The sequence below is a fragment of the Nicotiana tomentosiformis genome, chromosome 2 (genome assembly GCF_000390325.3).
Source record: "Nicotiana tomentosiformis chromosome 2, ASM39032v3, whole genome shotgun sequence".
Lineage (NCBI taxonomy): Eukaryota > Viridiplantae > Streptophyta > Magnoliopsida > Solanales > Solanaceae > Nicotiana > Nicotiana tomentosiformis.
This window is the reverse complement of record NC_090813.1, coordinates 43657860-43675204: the sequence shown is the minus strand read 5'-3', so window position 1 is coordinate 43675204 and position 17345 is coordinate 43657860. Positions and strand designations below refer to the sequence as shown.

At 37.2% G+C, this 17345-nt stretch overlaps 1 protein-coding gene across 1 annotated transcript; it reads right to left on the bottom strand.

Annotated features, from left to right (window-relative positions):
• Positions 1 to 1352: 1352 nt before the first annotated feature.
• LOC104118970 (CDK5RAP1-like protein) lies at positions 1353 to 6623 on the bottom strand. The gene is made up of 3 exons (XM_009630360.4): positions 6176 to 6623; positions 2596 to 3653; positions 1353 to 2134 (listed from the first exon to the last, which is right to left on the bottom strand). Exons 1-3 carry the CDS (start codon positions 6490 to 6492, stop codon positions 1626 to 1628), a joined length of 1884 nt encoding a protein of 627 aa, XP_009628655.1. The 5' UTR covers positions 6493 to 6623; the 3' UTR covers positions 1353 to 1625.
• Between the last annotated feature and the right edge of the window lie 10722 nt (positions 6624 to 17345).

Here is a 17345-nt window from a genome sequence, read left to right as displayed (position 1 = left end):
TATTTTGATTTGGGTAAGTCAAACTTGAAATGTTGTACTTGTAACACATGTTTCCACTTCTAAAACTACGAATGCGTAATGTATTTTGGGAATTTGTAATGAAGTAACTAATAGTAATAAAATTGGTGTCGTACATATCATCCTCTTATTGTCTAACTCATGATATTCATCTTCACTTTATTCATGGGTAAGGTCAGGTAGAAGGCATCGAGTAGGGTTGCTTGACTGGGATATCTCGGTTTAGCGCCGATCGCATTCCCCAAGGGGCGTGACACAAACTCTCTGAACTTTTTGAATTCTTGTTAGTACGACCATGTTTTGCAGCCGCACAAATTGTGTGCGGTCACTTGGCTTCAATCAACTTCTGAGCATCTGTTACCAGATATGCGGCCGTAGAGTGAATTATGCGGTCCGCGCTTTCTTCTGCAGCCGCAGAATTACTTCTTCGGACCGCACTTTTGGCCTATTGTGCTCCTTCTTGCCTTATGAGCTGGAACACTCCTCTTTGAGTTAGATTTTCTTCATTCGAGTCCAATTCTCCAGCATTCCTGTAATTTGCACAATTTCATTAGTTTTGGGAACAGAAATCAATACTTTCGGACTAAAACTAAAGCGATAAGGTACTAATAAGTGGTTAAAATCCACACTTATCAACGGGTGGGTTCCAAGTGTCGTGCTAAGTATGGATAAGTTCCAAGTGGCCGTGCTAGATGTGGGTAGGTTCCAAGTGGTCGTGCTACGTGCGAGTATGCTCCAAGTTGCCATGTTGAGCGCTGGTAAGTTTCAAGTGTCGGTATTAGGCGCGAGTAGGCTTCAAGTTGTCGTGCTGAGCGCAAATAGGTTCCAAATGGTCGTGTTGGGCGTGGGGTAGGTTTGAATTGGTCGTGCTAGGCGCAGGTAGTTTCCAAGTGGTTGTGCTAGGTGCGAGTTGGTTTCAAGTGGCCGTACTAGGCGCAAGTAGGTTCCAAGTACCGTGCTAGGTGTAGGTAGGTTCCAAGTGGCTGTGCTAGGGTTTGGTAGATTCCAAGTCATCCCCGTATTTTGCCACATATGTTGGTTCGGTCCTCCAAGGCCCATTAGAGCTCTCTTCAACCTACTCATGGCTAGATCGATCGATTTCGGGTCAGAGAGAGCGAGCCCTTGTATGCGACATGTGAAGACAACATAGTTCACTTTGATGAATATTTAGTTTTTGTCTGTAAGGCACTGTTAATGGCGAAACAAAGTTTCAACATGCGAAGAGGGTGGTTATGGTTACCATAATTATTACTGAGATCATGGCTTTTGGACTTCCCTCCAAACTAGTGAATAGCAAAAAGATTATCAATATTGAGCAAACAAGAGGCTCAGAGTTCATGACTGAAAATTTATTTTCTCAATAAGCCAGACTCTCCTGACTGTAACAGTTGAGCAAGTACGTCGGATCCTGAAAATTAACCAGCTCAAAAATTACTGATCTCTGTGGCCGGAGCTAAACAGCCAGAATAAAACTCCAGTATGAAAGCAAAAAAACTTTAAGCTACCAGTATGAATGCTACTCTATTAACAATACATGGCTACTCTGTGATTTCAAAAGAAAGGCAAGATGGAAGCGCAAACTCTAGTACAGAAGCTTTAATAATAGCTTATGTTCTGCTGGCAAAGGTAACAGCTTCTTCATGTGAAGAGCTGTAAAATGAGCTCAATTTAGTTATAGCAAGTGCTTCTCCAAACAGTGATGCCCTTGTAGATTTTATTATGTGCACTTCAACATAATCACCAATCTTTGGGTTTCGCTTCCCATTATTATCAACCTTATCTGGGATAGGCAGGTTAGTAAATGATACCCTATGGCCTCTGTCGCTCTTGCCAATTAACTCTGTGTCTGGGGCTCTCTTATTGGGTCCTTCAACTAGCACAAGTTGGAGAGTACCAATTTTAGAGTCATAGTTCTGACCTGTACTCCCACGAAAAGCCTCAATTAGTTCTGTGAGCCTCCTTTGCTTAACATCATCAGGAACATCATCAACATATTTTCTGTGGGCATGTGTTTTCTCTCTCATGCTGTAAGCAAACATGTATGCCATATCATAACAAACAGCCTTTACGAGGCTTAGTGTGTCTTTGTGATCCTCTTCCGTTTCTCCACAGAAACCTGAAAGTAACATGTCAAATTAAGAGCCAAATAAGTCATTTTGTATAGCTCCCATGTAATGCCATCTGCCTATTACCTATGAGAAGTTTGTCCTCTCATGACATTAGAATAATTCAAGAACTCCTAGATCAATTTCTGAATGTGAGAAGTCAGGAAGCAGAAGTATTAGCTCCTCTTTTGTAAATATAAAATACTGTAACAACTCTTTGAATAGTCAAATAATTTCTACGTCTTAATCTAAGATAAATCAAGATGACAAAGCATCTCAGGAAAAGACTACCATTCTTGAAAAAGTAATAAAGTAAAAAGAGGAAGTATCATAAAATAACTAGAAAACAAAGACACAAATATTTCCCGAAAACCTAAAGTAACAGACCATGTCCGATTAGCATATGTAGCATGCATGTTCAGCCTTAAGTGAGGTCCCAGTAATAAGAAAACACAATGGAATACAATCTTACCACATATGAAGTCACTGCTTATGCCCATGTCAGGTATTATATCCCTTATCTTCTTCACAAGATCTAAGTATGCTTCTCGAGTATATCCACGACGCATTCTTTCAAGCACTGCACTGCTGCCTGACTGTGCTGGCAGATGAATGCTTTTGCAGATATTGTACCTATCCCGCATTACGTACAGCAAATCATCTGGAAAATCTTTAGGATGTGGGGAAGTGTATCTGAATCGCATTTCAGGAAATTCTGTCGCAAGTCTATCTAGGAGATCAGCAAACCGTAGACCCACATGTTTTACTTTGCATATGCTGGAGAATCCATCACTAAGTTCCCAACTGACTGCTGGTTCAGCCGGATTTTCAACTCCAGATGTATCATTATAGCTATTTACATTTTGGCCAAGAAGCGTAACCTCTTTGACTCCCTCTTTCCAAAGTTCAGCGACCTCTTTCACAATTGATTCCACTGGGCGAGACCGTTCTCTCCCTCTAGTGAAGGGAACAATGCAGAATGAGCACATATTATTGCAACCCCTCATCACAGATACAAATGCAGATATAGAATTTTTGGAGATGCGAACTGGATTAATATCCGCATAAGTTTCTTCAAGTGAAAGTAGAGTATTGATACCTTTTTGACCATAGTCCACCTCTTCCAACAGGCGTGGCAAGTCTCGATAAGCATCAGGTCCACAAACCACGTCAACCATCTTATCTGAATCCAATATTTTGTCCTTCAACCTCTCCGCCATACATCCCAGCACAACTACTTTGGGAGGATGTGTGGACTGTGACCTTCCAATCGCAACATTGCTCTTCCATTGTCTCTTAAGAAACCAAAAATAATTGAGCCTCTGCCAGACCTTATGTTCTGCATTGTCCCTTATAGCACAAGTATTTATAAATATTATCTCAGCATTCTCTGGGACTTCCACGCTTTCAGTGTATCCAGCATTTTTCATGATAGATAAAACAATCTCCATATCATTGACATTCATTTGGCATCCATAAGTTTCATGATAGATGCGACCTCTTGGCATAACACCAGATATCATCACAGGCCTACAGCAAAAGAAAGCCCACATATCAGTTTTCTCTGATAAAAGTCCAAATATCAGTTTTCTCTGATAAAATTAAGGTTGCTAATTTGGCACTATCAATGAATCTGAAGTTATAAATCTTCAAGTGAAACAAGAAAGTTGGAAACATAACAAATCATTATCATATAAAATTGCGGGTAGATCAGACTTTAGTAGCTCTACCAACTAAAGTATTGAATTATCCCACTTCGAACAAAACAGAGCAATATATTTTAGAATTTTCAAGTCAAAACATTGTAAATAAAATAGAATGTTTTAAACTTTCCTACAGTAGGACATAAAACTCTAGGTCTAGATAGTTTTGGATCAACTCTTGAACACTTTTCTGCTTCCCTTCAGTTTGAATAGTTGGATATTCATGCAATTATTTGCTCAAATAGCTCCTAAAGTTTTTATGGAGCTTGATATATCAAAGATAAGTGGCCGCCAGATTACAGCACTACAAACAAACTATTCAATAAGTTGATTCTACTTTAATAACAAATTGCTAGCACAGATGACCTCAATTTCTTCGTATGAAGGCATTAATAAATTTGAGAAGGGGTCTCATGATGTTTTCATGCCCCTCTTTTCCTTTCCCTTTTCAATTCCTATTCACGTCTTTCATCTTATCAATATTTCACTATTACTTCCTCCATTTCAATTTATATCACACTTTTCTTATTAGTCCGTTCCAAAATGAATGACACAATTCTATATTTGAAAACAACTAAACTTTAAGCTTTCTATTTTACCCTTAATGAGAAACTTTTACCTCACAATTTTACCTTTAGTGAGAAACTTTTATAGCCACACGATTGTTATGACCCCACAAAGCTTTTACTTACCTTTAAGCCTTTAAAACCACAAGTTTCAAAAGTCTTTTTTTTTCTTAAGCTTTGTACTGAGTCAAACTACGTCACATAAATTAAACGGAGAAAGTACTTAGTTTCAACTTGCACTAGCAACTGCAGACTTGACGGACAAGATGTACATTAGATGAAAATCTATATCACGATTAAGGGCAAGATGATAAAGATGAATCCATGATTTCTACAGGATCAGAAGCATCATTATGAGATGAGCTAACAGGTTATAGTGAGGCCCTTTAGCATGGATGAACGGGATTATCATACATATGTGCTGACTTCCAGAAATGTGAAATGTGTATAGCAATTATTAATTCCAAAATGATACACACTATTATGGCAGTTAAGAACCTTACAGGTACTCATGAGGGCCTATACAAGAGTGGTGCCACTCTTGGTTCTCCTTATTGCAGCCAATGGACCAAGGGAGCATTCATATTAAGGATATATAGTAGTTTTAGATGGATTTTTTTTTTCTCTACAAAAGGACAGCAAACGATTTAACTTCAGGTTTCCACCCAAACAAGGTTGAGCCTAACATCTAAAAGGCAACCTCTTCGTTCAATTAGGAGGGCAAATGCTCAGAAAACATCAAAGCACCTGCTACCTTTGGGATAGGAACAACTTATGGAAGCTAGGCTGAAGTAGAGGCATGTAATTCCATGTAATGTCTGGTTTGGTTGAAGTTAAAAGGGGAGATGCCAGATGAATGGAAGTAAGGATAGAAAGACATTCACTTGGTCCACAAGGAAGCAAAATTGGAGTAGTTGGATACCTCATATGTTGCCTTTTAAATCCTTCCAAAATTGAACAGAAAGGAATAAGGAAATCAGTTTTACCTATCATGCAACTATAACAGACAATGGGAAGTAAATCATCAATACTTCACTGGAGGACAGTAAAATAAGTCAAATTTCTCTTCCTTATCTTCCCCTCCAATCAAACAGACTGTCAGAGGTTCAGCGGAAACAACCATGCAAGCCCTTGAGCCCTCACAACATAAGGATGCTTAAAGCATGTCACTCACATTGTAATGAACTATCAATCCTGGAGCTATTAGGTTACCATGGGTGGTCAACAACTTGTATCTGGCAAGTTACATTCACGCCAATTTGCCCCCCGAGAACACTGAACTATTATGACTATGACGCATGACAAATCAAACAAGTTGGTGCTCAGGATTGATCTGCTTTCTTACAAACACCGAATCAAAAAACTTTGCTTGCTGCAAGATCCCGAGAACTCAACGAAGCTTAAAAATTAGAGCAGACTGAAGCTCCAACGTCTACAGGGTCGGCGACTTGGCAACAACAACAAAATTCATGTCTCGTACTAGTTTTTAACAACTTAGTGGAAGCAATGGACCAACCTGACTATGTGAAATGTAAGAGATGCCATGCTTATTAAATGAATTGACTTTCCACTCATACGTGATCTTAGTATGTCTGCAATCCAAAAAGAAATTGCTTGCAATGCGACATAAGGCTTGTGCTTCGATCTAATCATGAAAAAGAGAAGCTAATCCAAGATTTTAAACCAGAGGGTACCAAGTACTTCTCTTAGAGACTTAGCATTAAAAAATATAACTTTTTAAAAATTTGTTTCAATATATCTATGGATTAAGTAGAGCACTTACTCGGACTGAACATCGGAAGCAGAAACAGTGGGACCAGTAGCTTTGGGGATGAATTGGTGAAGGCTTGGAATTTGGTCCTTGCTGGGTAAAGAAGTGCGAGATTGACAGTTGGAGAAGTTTCTAGAAATCTTGAGAGAGAATGTAGAGCTCCTTCTAAGAGCGGCTGACGTGCGGCGGCAGGAGGAGGATTGAAGTTGGAGAAGCTTCGACGAGAGGAATCTGACGTGGAAGGAAGAGTAATGTTTAGGGAATTTGATGCGTACGGCACAGTGAGGCTGGCTCAATATGGTCGATAGAGAAGATAGAGAAGACGCCATTTTTGGTTGAGTTGGAGAACGGTGTCTTTGTTGTGGTTGAACGTACAGTGTGGATAGGGCTACGAATGGCCACAACCAAACCGGCGAGCTGGGTTCGGCGGCTTTGGATGTGCACAGCCAAACCGCTCATATTTCATTCGTTCTAATGGAAGAAAATGACAAAATGATCGCTTATGTTTGGGGTATGTTTAAAATAACCTCTAAACTATATTCATGAGCAATTTCGGTCCTTTATATCGGACAATGGTCAAGGACTGCCCAAATAATGATATGACTGAAACAATGATTCAGCAGACATTCTATAGGGGCATCAACACGACCAACGAGTGTGTGGTGAATCAGCTAGCTGGGGGAAATTTTATGAAAATACCTTATGCCGATGCTTGTGACATACTTGATGAGATGGCTGACACATCCTCAGTTTGGCAGAGTCGAGCAAATGTTCCTCAGAGTGACCCTAATGTCATCTATCTTCACAAGGAACTTCATGATCACAGACAAGCCATAGCCGAGTTGACAACTACTATGAATCAGTTAGCAAAGGCCCAGCTTTAGCAAGTTCAAGGGATAAAAAAAGTAAATGCCATGGAAGAGGTAAATGTCATGGTCAACAAGAGGAGACAACGTGATCAACAAGTGCAAAACAATCAAGATCAATATGAGCAAAGTGGTAGTGGTTACAATCAAGACGATTCTTATGATGATCAAAGTGAGGAAGTGTTATATGCCAATAACTACCAGGGTCAACAGAGTAATTCTCCAAATCAACAATGGAGATCGCAAGGGAACAATCAAAGTTGGGGCAACCAAGGCCAAGGGAATTGGAACAATGGCAACAACAACAACGTCCTTTCAAGTTTGTTAAAAAAAAAATTATTTCTATCAAATATTTAATAAATTCTGGTTATTAACAAACAAACAAAAAATACTGTGTGCGGGTAAAATCGGGTATAAAATTACCCCCGATTTTTCGATAAAGAAACGAGGACAGCGCGACACGATATGGCCTCAGGTAAAGCCGAGGGCTCCCACAGATCAGAGCCCCAGGAGGACGAATGGAGCGTCAAGAATCGGACACGGCCAAGCATTGGGCTCGAAAAAAGTAAAGGACCGGGGCTAAGGGAAAGACAGTTAGATAGGACAAACGAGGGGCCGAAGTATCCGCCTTTAACTGGATATTATGGCTCAAATCTCGCCTGATATCAACTGCGTATCACTATTTACTAGAAGAAAAAGATTTTTACCTTATTTAGACTTGTACTAGGATTGAAACTCCCCTACTATATAAAGGGGAGAACCTTTTATTTTTAAGGCCACTGTTGGCACGTATACCAAACCTAAAAAATTTAATTTTTATTCTCTAATTACTGTTCAAAGTGTTCTTTAGCTGCTTAATAATTTAACATGCAACAGAGCCTGATCTGAGGGCTTGATCGGAACCAACTTTCAGTGTTCATCATAAAGCTAGGGTTAATCATCCATCGTATTTGGTTTGATCGTTTTGTTTCCCTTCAATTCAATTATTTGGTATTCTTAGATCATTCGTGTTAAATTAAATCACATATCCTTTAAACCGCGTATAAATTCAATCGTTACTCATTTTAAGGGTAAACAAATACCAAAACTATAAAAGTCAAACCTCCAAATAGAGGTTCTCGCTGATTCTTTTTTCACTAGTCCCGATACATCTAACAACCATTGTTCATTAAATATTGGAATCTTTACATAAATAATTATTTGTATTCACCATTTACTTTTTATAATCGATATACAAATGATCAATTTTGTCATGTTAGTTATAAAAGTATATATTATAGTTTAAAAGTATCTAATGTGATGGTATCTTAACGAACACTTCTTTGTGGACAATATTTTTTTGTGTATGTTTCCTCCTAATACGTTGGTTGCTCTGCCTTAACCAGAACTCTTGTTGTCGATCTTGATATCCCTCTTGAAAGTGCAACATATAGTTGTTCGTGCAAGAAAATATATTGCGATAATTATAGTCTAATATTTAGGATGTTTGTCCTTGTGCTTTATTTATTATATTTGCAAAACATAAACATACTAAAAATTATTTTCACACAAATTTAAAAGGATGTTCCTGAGTTCCGGAAGACGAAAATTGAATTCAGTGATAAGAATATATTTAGAAGCACATTAACAGTATCATAATTTTTGCATGTATGACGTTATTGTCAAAACTTCTACTATGTATCATTTGTGTGCTATTACATAAGCTATTCGGCATATCTAAGTTTTTCAGTAGCATGATGGGCATATTTTTCTTCAAAATTAACCTATATACAATAGAAGATCAATTTTAACTTAGTCTATTATATATACGGTGACACTAACATACGCAAGAAATAAGAAATTTGACAACAAATATGTATGGTAGAAGGCCATTTGGTATTACAGTATTTAAGTATTTTTCTTGGTAGTAATTATTGGTATCATTTTCTGTTGAGTCAAAAACTAAAAAATAATTTATTTTTTCTATAAAATTTTGTAATCAACCTTTTATTTAGTTGATCAACATATTCATTTCTGCTAGCTGAGATATCTTTTTAATTATATCATACGATTTGCACACATTGCGTTTTAATCTAATGATAGAAATATTTCTCTTATTAAATGCACTACTGTTACTATTATGATTGATAACCAAATGTTTAGGAAGAGCCAAATCATTTTTTATTGGATGCTTTTCTTCGTTCCCGACATGAAGCAAGAAGACACTGAATACTGGATCTGTTCTTACTTTATAATTCTTGTCAGTTGAATCTTTTTCGTTTGAAGCCAAAAGTATAACTTTGGCAAGCTAGCTTTTTATAATCTCTGCTTTTGTCGATTTTGGAACTACTGGTAGTACTTGACAGAAATCACCTCCCAAACCATTAATTTTTCGCCAAACGGTTCATTAATATCCAATATATCTCCAGAACTCCGGGCAATTATTTCGATCGTTTGATACTTAGTCATAAGTGCTTCATCCTATATTATCAATTTTATTTTCCTTATAAATTTAGCACCATTGCTCTGCTTTGATATATTTGTGATGGTTATTTAAATTGTTTGAAGAGGTATATCAAATCTAAAGTGGGTAGTCTCACAATAAAATCGTTGTTGGTACATCACTTGCTATTATTGCTAACAGTGTCATGCCTCTTGATATGATATTTGCAAGTAATGCATGACATAGAAATATTATTTTGATTCCGCAGGAGGCATCTACAAATAATAATCTCATTATACCAGAGTCGACTCTTTATAATATAGTCTTGAAAGCTTGTTCTTGTTTAGGATTTAGCTTTGATTGTGCTTCCTCACACACTTGTATAACATTTTGATTCTTAATAATATACTAACATTTTTACTTTGTGTTCTAACGCTCTTTTTATGGAATAAATTTATGTACCCTAAGATTATTTTTTTAAATTTGAATAAGAATTTTACTCATGATGAATTTAAAAAATAATTGAATTGGATTCTCTTGCTATAATTAATTAAAATTTTTAATTATTTGGTTTTAACATAAAAATAATTTATTCTATGTTGATTCAGATCTTAATATTAGTTCATCTCTTATTTTAAATATTTAATCTTAATTATAATTTTATTCACCATAAATTTTATTTTCAAAGAGTAAAAGATTGATATGACATTTCACATTTAGATATTTATGTTTGTAGAATCATTAGTGGTATTGACTCTTACCAACTATTTGTTTTCTCTTTCTTAAACATTTATATTCTTACATATTTTCTTAGTTGTTATTTAATAATCAGGTATTTTTCAATATTACACAAAAAAAATTGATTAAAAAAATATTATTTGAGTAAAAAAATAGTTCAAATATAATATAAAAATATACTATCGTGGGGGTATTTTTTCTCAATTTCAACTCTTTATGCAGTCCATTTAATATTACTTTTATTTTTTTCATATTGGACATTATGGAGTGGTAATGTATTGCCAATACGGATGATTCTTATGAAATTGATTTTATTAAACCTTCCTTCATATTTTTAATAAGAATTTAATAGACAAAATTTTATTAGTTTTAAAATCTTAAATATTAAAAATTAGCATAGAAGGTATTGTAGTCCAAAAAATAGGTTATTGCAGTTATGTCCTTTCCCTATGAGTTCTTCCCTTTAATATTTTAGAGCTATTTTGATATATTAATATTGTATTTATACTTTTATAATAATATATGCTCTCATTTTTCTAAATAAATTTGGACAATATAATATATTTTTAAATTAAATTAGTAATAGGACATTTTAATACGTTTTTAAATTAAATTAGTAATAGAAATTTTTAAGAAGCATATCCTAAAAGTAATAGGATTACATAACTAAAGACATTTACTTGTTCCATTTTATATGAATTAGACAGCGAAAGTAATAATACTAATAGGATTCTTAAAGGTAATCATGTAGGATTCCTAATGTGTAGTATTATGTCCTAAAACTAATAGGATTATAAGGCTAATATCTAGAATTCCGGTTATGTCCTTTTATTATGAGTTATTATGCTTAATATTATAAGGTTATTTTTGTAAACTGACATTGTATTCATGCTTTTATAATAACTAGTCTCTCCGCTCGTGAGATGCACGAATATCATTCGTCAAATATTATAACGCGTACCATAAATAAAAAACTTTTAATTGTATATATACTATAAAATTAATCATGGATATGAACGAATTTTAATAACCAGTTCTTTAAAACAAAAAAATAACAGAATATAACATATGGTCTAATAAACTCATTAACCATATAAAAAAAAAGAGTCTATTAAACTCGTCAATAAGGTTTTGACGCAATCACAGGACAAAACGAAACTATTTAGAATCATATAGTTAGAGATTAAATTTGTAAAATCACGTTAAGAATGCAACAATACATTCTTCTTCTTTTTTTGTGATGTAAAAAATTACTTTGGTTCAGCCTTAATGATCTATATTGTTATTCTTCTTATTTTAAGATTCATTAATGATAGTGTCTAGATTGATTAATTGTAATAGGTCTCCAATATTAAAATTGATTTACTATTTAGAAACAAATCTCATTAACAACTACCTAAAAAGAAGCAGTTTAGTACAATCTTAACTTATTTATTGTACCACATCAGTACATGCTTTTGATAGATGATAATCCTAATTTCTTTGAAAGTACATGCTTTATTAGGCGTTATTTTCAGTGGAAAAAGAAGTAATTGATTAAGGTGCTTCGTAATAATAAAATTAAATAAATTAGTAGCTCCTGGATTTCTAGCCTAATGTTTTAGGGGAACAATAACGTGCAGTTTGATAAGGATGTGATGACCCGATAGGTCATCTCATGTTTTGAAATATAATTTTGTGATCTGAAGCCTTAAAAATTATGTTTTTGCCTTTCTCGATTTGCGTGCGCAGTCCGGACGTTTTTCCGGAAAGCTTTTATGTTAAAAAAAATTAAATTGAAAAATATGAAATTTTTGCCTTAAAATCTATTTGAGTTGACTTCGGTCAATATTTTGAACAAACGTACCCGGATTCGTATTTTAACAGTCCCGGTGGGACCGTATTATGATTTGAAACTTGGGTGTATGCCCGGAATCGAATTCGGAAGTCCCTAGCTCGAGTTATCGCACTTTGTTGAAATTTGAAAGTTAAAGGCTTAATGACTTTGAAATGTTTGACCAATGTTTGACTTTTTGGATATCGGGTCCGTATTTTTATTCCGGAACCCGGTATAGGTCCAATACTATATTTATGACTTGTCTGTCAAATTTGGAGAGAAACGGAGTTGATTTGACGTGATTCGGACGTTCGGTTGTGAAATTAGAAGTTCATGAGTTTTCTTGAAGATTTCCTTTGATTTGATGCTCAATTCGTAGTTCTAGGTGTTATATTGGCGATTTGATCGCGCGAGCAAGTTCGTATGATATTTTTAGACTTGTGTGCATAATATAATTGGTTTAGAGCCCCGAGGGCTCGGGTGAGTTTCGGATAGGCTACGGAATGAATTGGACTTAGAACATATGCTGGTGTCTGCAATTTCTGGGAATTGGCCTCTGATCTCGCAAATGCGAGATCAGAGATCGCATTTGCGAATATTCCCAACTTCTGCCAGGCTCGCATTTGCGAGCCATTCCTTCGCACTTGCGAAGAGTGCCTGGGTTACCCTAGATTCGCATTTGCGATCATGTGGTCGTATTTGCGAAAGGCCAGTGTCCGCATTTGCGAGCAAAGCTTCACATTTGCGATGGGAGCTGGGGAGGGAGATTCTTCACATTTACGATCATTGAGTCGCCTTTGCGGTCAAGTCAGTATTCGCATTTGCGAACTGTTCATCGCAAATGCGATGATTGCAGAGGTGTGAGAGTCTTCGCAAATGCGATGGATTTATCGCATTTGCGAAGCCCAGGTCGCAAATGCGACATCTGCAGCTTAACAAAATATGACTTAGACGAGATTTTTTATCCATTCTTCAAATTTTCAAAACCTAGAACCTTAGAGGCGATTTTTCTAAGACTCCTTGTTCCCCAAATCGTTGGTAACTTATTTCCTTTCAATCTTTCACTATATTTCACAAGTTTTCAACCTAAAATCTGAAGTTTTCATGGTGGAATTGGGGGTGGAATTGGGGGGTTTGGGTAGAAATTAGGGATTTGGTAAATTGGGGATTTAGACCTCAAATTGAGGTCTGATTCCAAAACAAATCACATAACCGAGCTCGGGGGTGAATGGGTAATCAGGTTTTGGTCTGAATTTTGGGTTTGGACCAAGCGGGCTCGGGTGTTGACTTTTTCAATAATGGCCTAAATTGAATTCTTTACAATCGTGGGTAGTTCCTAAGGCTTAATTTGAATCGTTTGGTTGGTAAATTGCTAGATTCTATTGGTTCGGAGGCTTGTTTGAAAGAAAAAGCCTTGGTTGAGCTTTGAGTTTGGTCTTCGGAGCGAGGTAAGTGTCGTGGTTAACCTTGACTTGAGGGAATATGACTTGTTTGTCTATTTGCTACATGTTTAAATGATGGGGAACAACGTATATGTGAGGTGACGAGTACTTATGTGTTGTAGTCGGGTTAAAATATGTGGGTGGGGCTTGGTTTCTTGCAATTATAGCTTCCTTTGTTCATGTTATCCATGTTTAGACTAGTATTTTTAAATTGATCGTTCTTATCATGTTTACGGATCTTCTGGTGATAATTGAGTGTTGATTCTGAAGTTGAGGTTGATATTGTCGAATCAAATATTGAAGTAAGGCTTGTACTTGTTATTCTATCTCCCTGTTGTTATTTGTTTATTGCATTATGGTAAAAGAGAGTGTTAATGTGCTAAGGGTGATGTCGTACCATATTGTAAGTGTTAATGCACGAAGGGTGATGCCGTGCCATATTGTGAGTGTTAATGCACGAAAGGTGATATCGTACCATATTGTGAATGTTAATGCACGAAGGGTGATACCGTACCATATTGTGAGTGTTAATGCACGAATGGTGGTGTCGTGCCATGTTATGTGAGTTAATGCACGAAGGGTGATGTCGTACCGTTTCTATTAATTTTTTGGTGAGGTTGAGAGTAAAAGCACGAAGGGTGATGCCGTGCATTTTTCTTTTACTGTGTTTACTTGTTCTTATTGGTTCATAGTATATTGGTTGTTCAAGTTACCATTCTGCTGTAGTTTTCTATCTCGTATTCCCCTCAGCATGTTCCCCCTCCCAATAGTACATGTTTAGTTGTTATTTGTACATATACTGTTAAATTGCACAGGTTTGTTATGTAGGTGTCTTGTCATAGCCTCGTCACTACTTCATTGAGGTTAGGCTCGACACTTACTAGTATATGGGGTCGGTTGTACTGATACTGCATTTTGTACTTCCTGTGCAGATTTTGGTATTGGTCCCAGCTGATCGAAAGGCGTAGCAGCTCGGACTGGTTCATCAGAGACTCAAGGTAGATATGTTGGCGTTCGCAGACCTTGAAGTCCCTGTCTATCTTTTCAGTTTTTTTTTACTATTTTTTTCGTTCAAATAGTTGTATTTCTTTCAGACTTTTACTTGTAGTAAATTCTAGAAGTTCATGAATTGTGACTTCAAATCCGGATGGTAGTAATTAATAAAGTTTTTATATTATTCTGCACTCGCTGTATTTTATTTTAGCTTATTTGCTGTTATTTACTAAATTTAATAAGGATTGGCTTAATAATTCTCTAACATTGGCTTGTCTAGCAAGTGGAATGTTAGGCGTCATCACGGTCCCGACAGTGGGAATTTTGGGTCGTGACAAGTTAGTATCAGAGCACTAGGTTGCCTAGGTCTCACGATTCATGAGCAGGCTTAGTAGAGTCTGGAGGATCGGTACGGAGACGTCTGCACTTATCTTCCAGAGTCTACAGAGTTTAGGAACAATTTCACTTTTATTCTTCTTTATCATGCGATTTTGTTCTCTCATTGCTAATCGAACTCTTCTACTCTTGTTCTCTCACAGATGGCGAGAATACGTACCGCATCCTTAGCTGAGTAGCATCCAGAGCCCCTAGTGGCAGCTCCTACGAGGGGCAGAGGTCGAGGTCGAGGCCGTGCCAGGGGCAAGACTCAGCCCAGAGCTCGAGTAGCAGCACCAGTAGCAGAGACTTAGGTGGAGTTTGATGAGGAGACTCCAGCCCAGACTGTTCCAGCAGGACCAGCTCAGGTCCCGGAAGGGTTCATTGCCACCCTAGTGCTTCAGGATGCTTTGGTCAGTTTGGTGGGCCTTATGGAGAGTATGGCCCAGACTGGCACATTTTCCATGGCACCAGCCGTCTCTCACGCTGGGGGAGGAGCACAAACTCCCACTACTCCCGCTCCGGAGCAGATGACTCCCCAGTATCAGGCTCTAGCAGCCCCGCCAGTTGGAGTAGTTTAGCCGGTTGTTGCGGCACAGGCCGGTGATGGACCAGCTATGTCTTCTGAGGGCTTATTGAGGTTGGAAAAGTTCACCAAGCTCTTTCCAGTTCACTTCAGTGGTGCACCTTCTGAGGACCCACAGGATTATATTGACCGCTGCCATAAGGTATTGCGAAACATGGGTATAGTTGAGACCAATGGGGTCGATTTTGCTGTGTTTCAGATGATGGGTTCCGCCAAGAGATGGTGGAAGAATTTTGTATTGACCAGACCAGCGGGATCGCCTGCTCTTACTTGGGACTAGTTCTCTCAGATATTTCTTGAGAAGTTCCTTCCTGTCACACAGAGAGAGGATTTTCGCAGGCAATTCGAGTGTCTCCAGCAGGGCAGTATGTCCGTCACTCAGTATGAGACCCATTTTATAGATCTGGCCCATCATGCTATTCTTCTGCTTCCTACCGAGAGAGAGAGAGGGTGAGGAGTTTTATTGAGGGACTCACTCACCCTATCAGGCTACAGATGGCCAATGAGACCAGAAGTGAGATTTCTTTTCAGGAGGCTGCTAATGTTGTAAGGAGGATCGAGATGGTTCTTGCACAGGGGGGAGGTCAGGGGTTTGACAAGAGGCCTCGTCATTCCGGTGGGTTTAGCGGTGCCTCGTCTGGAGGCAGGGGTACTTTTGGTAGAGGCCATACTCCTAGGCCGTTTCTGTCATGGCCCAAAATACCACCTCAGATGTCGTGATGGCACCTAGTCTCTAAGACTAGGTAAGCCGATTTCAATTACATTTCAAGCCATTTCTTCTTAAGTAATCAAAACTAACAGCGAAAACAAATATAAAAATCTCCCAAGACTGGTAATACTGAGTCACGAACACTAACTGAATACATAGAATGATCTCAATGATCGAATACTCAATAATACTGTTTGATTAAAAATTAACAGTACAATAAAATAAAAAGGCTCCAAGGGACTGCGATGACCAAGCAGCTTTACCTTGAATCCTTACGATCCCGCTTTAACTCTGTCTAAGTCCGATATCTCCAATACTTGGCTCTGCACAAAAATATGCAGAAGTGTAGTATGAGTACACCACAGTCGATACCCAGTAAGTATCAAGACTAACCTCAGTAGATTAGTGACGAGGTACAGTCAAGACACTCACTAGTCTATTAACATGTGCAATATAGTATAAAAAATAATAGGAAATAAATAACAATAATGACAACACTAATCAACCAGTAATCTGCACAGTGGGGCAACAAGAACACCATTAATATTGCTCAACAAATAATAAATACAAGTACATCCAATTAATTCAAGTCTTTCAAATATAAATCTTTCGCCTATATACTTCTCAAATAATAATCTTTAGGATATAATACTATCCAATAAATATATTTTGAATATACTCCCTTCAAATAAATATCTTTCAAATATAATTATTTCAAATAAATCTGTTTCAAATATAATTCCTTTAAATAAATATCTTTCGAATTTGATTCTTTCAAATAGATCTTTTTGAATAATAATCCTTCCAAATAAATATTTTAACTATAATTCTTTCAATTCGAAGTTTTCAAAATCATAAAATACGGGTCTCAACCCACTTTTATATTTTCACGGCACCTCGTGCCAAATTTCTCTATCACAACCGCACGGATAACTCACGTGCCAATATCATCATCATTTAGCCACGACACCTCGTGCCCTCATTTCATATCACAACTGCACGGACAATTCACGTGCCAATATCATCATTATTTACTCACGGCACCTCGTGCACACATTTCATATCATAATCCGCCTGGCAATAACCACAGCCCCCAATTTCAACATAAATCAGACTATTACCAATTTAACTGCTTCAATCTTCTTAGGGTCTACCTGAATGCCCTCTGCTGATATAACGTGCCCCAAGAAAGCGACCGAATCCAACCAAAACTCACACTTTGAAAACTTAGCATA

What these genes read in the sequence shown, in the direction of transcription:
- LOC104118970 (XM_009630360.4), bottom strand. Translation starts at nt 6,492, where the DNA reads ATGGCGTCTTCTCTATCTTCTCTATCGACCATATTGAGCCAGCCTCAC. An exon ending in GCTTCCGATGTTCAGTCCGA is followed by an intron (nt 3,654 to 6,175) that starts GTAAGTGCTCTA and finishes CTTTTGCTGTAG; the next exon opens with GCCTGTGATGATATCTGGTG. An exon ending in AAGCAGTGACTTCATATGTG is followed by an intron (nt 2,135 to 2,595) that starts GTAAGATTGTAT and finishes TGTTACTTTCAG; the next exon opens with GTTTCTGTGGAGAAACGGAA.